Raw genomic sequence first — 6,759 nt, 5'->3', positions numbered from 1 at the left:
CACAACTTGTTCCTAAGAAATCCACAGTCGCTGCTGCCATGTGTGCTCCGAAAGGATTGGGCTTCTCTGTTTCACGGTTTTTCAGGAATTGAATGTTAATCGAAGCGGTTCTTTGCCCATTTCCACATCTCCTAAGGCAGGCTCTGGGCTTGCCTCACTCCACGCTGGTTTTTATTCCATTTATCTTCTGTTCATCCTCCAAGATCTCTGCCAGCAGCCCTTGGGCTGCTCCTGCCCCTCTGTAAGTGCTCCCAGGGGAATTGTAACCCTGCCCTTACAGTGCCCTGGTACTTTTAAACCATCTGTTTTATTAACTTCTAATTTTTTTCCCCTATTCCCCCTGATTTCTGACTTTGCTGCTGATGTTAGACTACTTCAGGAAAAATAATTTATAACAAAAACCCAAGGAACTGCCATGCCTGGTCACACCATCTATCACTCCATGTGCTTCCCCAGCATTGGAATAACAAAGCAGCTCGTACATCAATCTGCCCCTCGCTGAATGCAAATCACTTCTCGCCTTCCCAGCCTTCTCTTTTGCTCTCCATGCTTGTGCCATTTCCTTCTGTAAATCATCTGGTTTTTCTCATGCCAGGGATCACTGCAAAGGTGGGAATTTATGCCTGGTGCCTTCTATTGCCCTTCTTGCCTAGCCATTGCATCGGTGAGGTTTGGAAACTGCTATTTTGATTCCATCTCTAATGAACCTCATGGCTTCCTGAAACGTGGCCTCCTGGGCATCGTCCTTGTGCAATGCGAGAATCCTGGAATGGTTTGGGTTGGAAGGACCTTACAGCCCATCCAGTGCCACCCCGGCCATGGGCAGGGACACCTCCCACTGTCCCAGGCTGCTCCAAGCCCTGTCCAGCCCAGCCTTGGACACTGCCAGGGATAGGACAAGGACATACCTCTACCTCAGTATTCCCAAGCCCACCCTGCTGAGGTCCAGAGCTTTCAGCTACGAAAACCAGACAAACAAAATCAAATAAAACACCCCACAGAATGAAGATCTTTAGCAGTGAAGGTCCTGCTCAGTGCACTTTGTCTCTCCTTGAAATATTCACCACGGACACCACGGGGAATGTAATATTCCTACGCAGCCCATAGGGCTGTTTGGGCAAATCCACGAGATGGATGAAAGTCAGATATCCCAGGGTGTAGAAAGTAGTTTGGGATAGGGCTGAGACCAGTTTCTCTTCATCTTCCTCCCAAGCTCTGCCTCTCTGCCTGCAGTCCATCTCCAGCTCTCCGTCCCCTCTTGCCCCACCCCACCACAGCCTGGCCTCTGCCACAGCTCTGGTCCGATGACCCTGCCCAGGACCCGCCCTCCCCTCCACACTGCCAGTGTCCCCCCAGCTCCAACAGCATCCCCAGGCCCTCACTGACCCCCCCCCCCGGTCACCTCCCCCAGAGCAGCCACCAGCTCCTCTCTGACCCCTTGCTTTGGGCACCACCTTCCTCGGCCTGGGCACATTTACTTGCACAGAGCCACCATTTCTGGGGTGAAAGCCAGTCTGAGGTGGGAGAAACCGCTGAGAACACTCGACCCTTAGAAATGGCCAGGGCGTGTCTGCAGCTGGGAGTGCCTCGAAGAGGAGCTGGCTGCAGCACCTCTTGGAGCTCGTCCCAGAGTGACTTTAAAGGATAAAACTATGAATGGCTGGAAGCCATGAGGTCAGGTCTCCTTCCAGGCACAGGGTTCCCATGTGGGTTTGGGACAGGAGGAGATCACACTGCTCCTCCACAGGATCCCAACGTACTTCTAAGAGAAAAGAACCTGGACATCTGTTGGACACAGTGGCAGAGCTGAGCAGACCCCACCAGACACCAAGCCCACAGACAGCAGGAATTGCCCAAACCAGATTTTCCTTCTCCCTGAGCAGCTTTGCCTTCTGAGTTGTTTGATTTGCGCCCTTTATGGAGGTCCCTGTCACAGGAATCAGCTCCCAGTGCTCCCTCTGCTCTGTCTCTACCTGGGGCAGGCAGGGCAAACCTCACCCCCCACGCATGGGCTAGAAAACATTTCTAAGCCCTGGTCAGTTGTGGGCTCCACCTTCAGATTTCGGAGACAACATACTACATTTAGAGCAATTAGATTAAATTCTTCATATTTAAGTTAGAGAGGGAAAGTGCTTCTCTGTTCCATGTAAAGGCAAGGAATTAGTGATCAGCTGTGACAGAGACTACATCATTGGGAACATTTTAAAATAAAAATTTGCCAGAAAAGCTTCTGGAAACAGCTGCTCTGATCTAAAAACTCCTGAAAATATTTGAAGTACTACGAAGGTCTGCAGCTTGGACTTGGCCTGGCCTGGGCAGCCCTGGCATTGCCCCATGGGCAGAGTGGGAGAGAAACTTTATCGTGGAGACCCTCCCACTGAGTCATGAGGAGCAGAAAGGACCCCCAAACACTCCCCACAGACCCCCAAAACCCTAACCCCCACCCAGATTCCATGGCTTCCTGAACTCTGTCCCAGAGAGGCGTCTGGGTGTGGCTGGATCCAACCCCAGCCCCAGACTTGGTCGATGATTTGTGCCTGAAGGATTCTACAGCTATGATTGAACCTTTACGTGACTTAGTCCTCTAGGATTAAGGATGGGAAACCAAACATATTTAGATAAACAAATGAATTATTATTATAATGATTAGACTAAGAGGCCTTAACCAGCATTATTGACTGCACAGCACAGGTAGCTACAAGCACCAGTGTAATGCACTGTTGGAAACAAGCCCAAAGCAGTTCAGTTAAAGCCAGCAGAGCCCATTATTGAGCAGAGATTGGTGTCACTCACCCAGACCAAGGGCCATGGGCAGATTGCTTTGGCTCAGCCTTGAGAAGTGACCTTGAGGGGCATCCCTAGGGGGAAACTCGGGCAAAGGGGGTGTTAGAAGATGCCCAGATTAAAAAGCTTTTATGGGATAAAGCCCCCAGACTGGCAGTCAGGTGCCTCTGGGCTGTGCCAGCTCAGCAGCTTTAGGGAAGGTGTCAGTGGCAGCACCTGGGGGTTCCTTTCTCAGGTACTTCACCAGCTCTGCCACACCTTCACCTCACTCAGGATGCTGAACTTCGGGATTGAGGAGTCAGGCTCCAGCTTTATCCAACCCCAAAAGCAGCAGGACTCCCTCTCTATCCCCACTCCAGGCAGGGCATCCGGCTCTTCCCGCCCTCTGCCTTTCCTTTCAAGGAGTTGCTGAAGTTCTGCTGAAGTTTCTGCTTCAGAGGAAGGAAAACCCCAAGCAAGCACAGCAGCAAGTCTTTGCACAGATCCTGCACGTCTGGGAGCCTTTACCCTGCTTTGAAGCAGCCCAGCTCTCGAGCCCACAGCAGGTGTGGGCAGGGCTGAGCCAGCTCCCCTGGGCTGCAGCCAAGGACAGGGAGGGTCCTGCTGGCAGCCTCTGGCCAGGAGCACATCAGGACAGTCCTGCTCCTCTGCCCCACCGAGGTGGGACCCCACCTGCAGAGCTGCCCCAGCCCTGGAGTCCAGCAAAAGGAGTACCTGGAGCTGCTGGAGAGAGCCCAGAGGAGGCCCTGGAGTTGCTCCATGGGTGGAGCCCCTCTGCTCTGGAGCCAGGCTGGGAGAGCTGGGAGTGCTCACCTGGAGAAGGGAAGGCTCCAGGGAGAGCTCAGAGCCCCTTGCAGGGCCTAAAGGGGCTCCAGGAGAGCTGCAGAGGGACTGGGGACAAGGGCTGGAGGGCCAGGAGCCAGGGAATGGCTTCCCAGTGCCAGAGGGCAGGGCTGGATAGGAGATTGGGCAGGAATTGTTCCCTGGGAGGGTGGGCAGGCTCTGGCACAGGGTGCTCAGAGCAGCTGGGGCTGCCCCTGGATCCCTGGCAGTGCCCAAGGCCAGGCTGGACACTGGGGCTGGGAGCAGCCTGGGACAGTGGGAGGTGTCCCTGCCATGGCAGGAGAGTGGAGAGAGCTGAGCTTTGACATCTCTTCCAATCCAAACCATTTATAATTTTATGATCTTTCCTACCCCCAGGCCAATTCCTACATTTCCAGATCCCACACCCACCACCACCCCAGCCCAGCCACCTCCCTCCACCCCCAGGACACTTCCCCCTCCTCAGGAATATTTCACATCAGTACAGCAAGGCTGATCCAGAGAAAGACTTTATTATCAAACCCACCCTTCAGGGAGTCACAGCAGCCCAAAGGACCAGACACCAGAGCTCAGCCAACCCAGCACACGGCCATGGGCTGGGAACAGACATGGAGGAGCTCCCACATCAGAACAGAGATTGTATTGCCCTTCCCTCAGTGGCAAGAAAATCTGTGTCCTGGTCAGCAGCCACAAGAGGTGGGTATCAAGGTCCAACAACACAACTTGTGCTGAGCACTGGACAGACTGACAGGGTCATCTGTGCCACTTCCTCTTGTGGAGCAGCTGGAGCAGGCCAGGCCATGCCCCTTCACAGAGCCGCCACAGGGACCCCCATCCGCGGGATCCCACAGCCCCCAGCGACCTCGGGGAGCAGCACAAGGGCCAGGGGCAGCAGGGCCAGGGCAGACCAGGGCAGAGCACGCGCAGCTTGGTCCCTCTCAGGAGCCGCTTTCTCCCCCTGAGCAGGGGAGCAGGTCTTTTCCCAAGCGTAGTATCTCGCCACAGCCACGTTGGGGTTCCCCTGGGCAGGGTCAAACCACATCTGGATGCAGCGCCCGCTGCCCCGGTGCTCGGGGCTGTATTTGTAGGAGTTGGACCAGATCTTCTCGCACAGGTCTTTGGGTCGGGGGAAGACCTCGCTGAAGGGCCTGCACATGGAGCCCCAGGGACAGCGGTTGGTTCCTGGGGACAGAGCACCGCAGCAGAAAACCTCCGTGAGAGCACTGGGACAGCCCTTCCCTCCCGTCCTTCCCCCTGGGAGGAGCAGGTCACCTGCCCACGGCCCATTGCTACGCCGCAGCTGGGCACTGAGGGCTAGGCCACCTGCTTGACCACCTGCTTGACCACCCCAGAGAAGTGAGAGAGCTTTGGGCTCCTGGCACTGACGCTGCCAGTGACCTGCCTGGGGGTGAGGAGGGGTTCCCCAGAGCCCACCAACCTGTTGCCCAGTTCCAGCCCTTGTGCCAGTTCTCTTTGCACGTGAGGGCATCCTTGCAGTCCTTCCACCACTCCTCGCAGTCCTCCTTGCAGAGCGGCACGTGGAGAATCCTCTCCCGACGCCAGCTGCTGTCAACCTGCAGGACACAGGACCAGGCACACTGGGGAGGGCCCTTGAAAGTCAAGGGCAAGATCTGCCACATCCCAGATCCCCCCAGCCCCTCCCATGGGGCTCCACAGCTGGTCCCAGAGGAGTTTCAGCCTCAGCGGAGATGTGTCTTGACACAAGGAATTCTTCTATCAGTCAGAGGCCAGAAAAGTCCTTGGAATCTTTCTACCCTGTGGGAAAAGTTGAGACACCCCAGCTATTGAAGAGAAATCCTTCCCTGGGAGGGTGGGCAGGCCCTGGCACAGGGTGCCCAGAGCAGCTAGGGCTGCCCCTGGATCCCTGGCAGTGCCCAAGGCCAGGCTGGACATTGGGGCTTGGAGCAGCCTGGGACAGTGGAAGGTGTCCCTGCCATGGCAGGGGTGGCACTGGATGGGCTTTAAGGTCCCTTCCAACCCAAACAGTTCCATGATTCCTTGATCAGATCCTACCTGGTCAATCCAGGGCCCCAGGTTGGGTGAGCACTCATACAAGCACGTGTCCTGGATGAAGTGGCGCTTGCATTTGGGTGGCATCACCCCACAGTGGTTCCAGTTGAAGTTGTACAGGTTGGATTGGTCCTTGTGGGCTTCTGAACTGGTGTTGGCTGTGCAGCAGGCGTTGTCCTTCCAGGGAGAGCACTGCAACAGAGCAAGGGACAGGCTGGTCCGGGTGGGCAGGCAGGAGCTCCAGGAGGGCAGGGGATGCCGCAGGTGCCGGCTCCCTGCAGAGCCCACAGCAAGGAGCCTTCAGCAACCAGAGGATTTTATCTTCTTCAGTGAACTCCTGGTCACTTTGGGCTCAGGAGTTCAGCACTGCAGCATGGCAGAACTGGAGGGACAGCAGATCAGATCCTCAGGAACAGAAACAAACCCCCTTTTCCTCCACCAGGAGCCTGGGGCAGAGCAACAAGAATCTCCAACACGGAGAGGGAGCAGAGGAGTTTCTCTTCACCATCCTTTCCCTTGCTGTGCTCTGGGGTACCTGAGCTTCAGGAGGGGCTTAAAGAGGTGTGGCACAGAGCTGACAAATCCCCACACCACTGCCCCCGCTCTGGCCATTTGCTGAAAGAAGGCAGCAAACAAACAGGTCGCACACCCAGCACAGGCTTTCTCCCTCAGGCAGGTGGGGGCCAAGCCCAAACCAGTCCCCGGTGGGGAGGCAGGTACAGGGGGCCCAGACAGTCCCACCCAGCCCATCAGCAGCTCCTACCTGGTCATGCAGCTTCCCCTCGGGGCCAGGCTTGTGCTTGTGGTGTTTGGCATCCATGCAGATGTTCAGCAGTGGGTTCTTCACCGGCACCGCAGCATCGGCAGCCAGCAGCACCAGCAGCGCCAGTGCCACGGCCATGGCCACAGCCAGCCTGGGGGAAGGGAGCTCTGCGGAGAGGGGACAGCACAGGACGGGTGACAGAGCAGGACAGAGGGGACAGCACACGAGAGGGTTTGGCACAGGTGGCAGCGAGGGAGGTGCTGTGGAGGCCGGGCACTGCTGAGGACCTGCCGGCGGCTCATGGCACCAAGGACACAAGCGCAGCCCCCCTGAGCCAGGCTGCAAGGTCAGCGACACGT

General features: G+C 56.5%; 1 protein-coding gene across 1 annotated transcript; it reads right to left on the bottom strand.

The window, feature by feature from the left end:
- Positions 1-4,097: 4,097 nt before the first annotated feature.
- LOC116440445 (folate receptor alpha-like) lies at positions 4,098-6,538 on the bottom strand. The gene is made up of 4 exons (XM_032101285.1): positions 6,401-6,538; positions 5,641-5,829; positions 5,045-5,180; positions 4,098-4,788 (listed from the first exon to the last, which is right to left on the bottom strand). The coding sequence occupies exons 1-4, from the start codon at positions 6,536-6,538 to the stop codon at positions 4,415-4,417; spliced, it is 837 nt and encodes a 278-aa protein (XP_031957176.1). The 3' UTR covers positions 4,098-4,414.
- Positions 6,539-6,759: the final 221 nt, after the last annotated feature.

The sequence above is a fragment of the Corvus moneduloides genome, chromosome 2 (assembly GCF_009650955.1).
Source record: "Corvus moneduloides isolate bCorMon1 chromosome 2, bCorMon1.pri, whole genome shotgun sequence".
Taxonomy (NCBI): domain Eukaryota; kingdom Metazoa; phylum Chordata; class Aves; order Passeriformes; family Corvidae; genus Corvus; species Corvus moneduloides.
The sequence above is the reverse complement of the archived record's forward strand: the minus strand, read 5'-3'. Positions and strand labels throughout refer to the sequence as shown.

Bases quoted from the DNA above. Each gene is read 5' to 3' on its own strand.
- LOC116440445 (XM_032101285.1), bottom strand. From the start codon at position 6,538: ATGGCCGTGGCACTGGCGCTGCTGGTGCTGCTGGCTGCCGATGCTGCG. The intron at 5,830-6,400 runs GTAGGAGCTGCT...GCTCTGTTGCAG, and splicing joins AGGGGAAGCTGCATGACCAG to TGCTCTCCCTGGAAGGACAA. The intron at 4,789-5,044 runs GTTGGTGGGCTC...CTCTGTCCCCAG, and splicing joins GGGCTGGAACTGGGCAACAG to GAACCAACCGCTGTCCCTGG.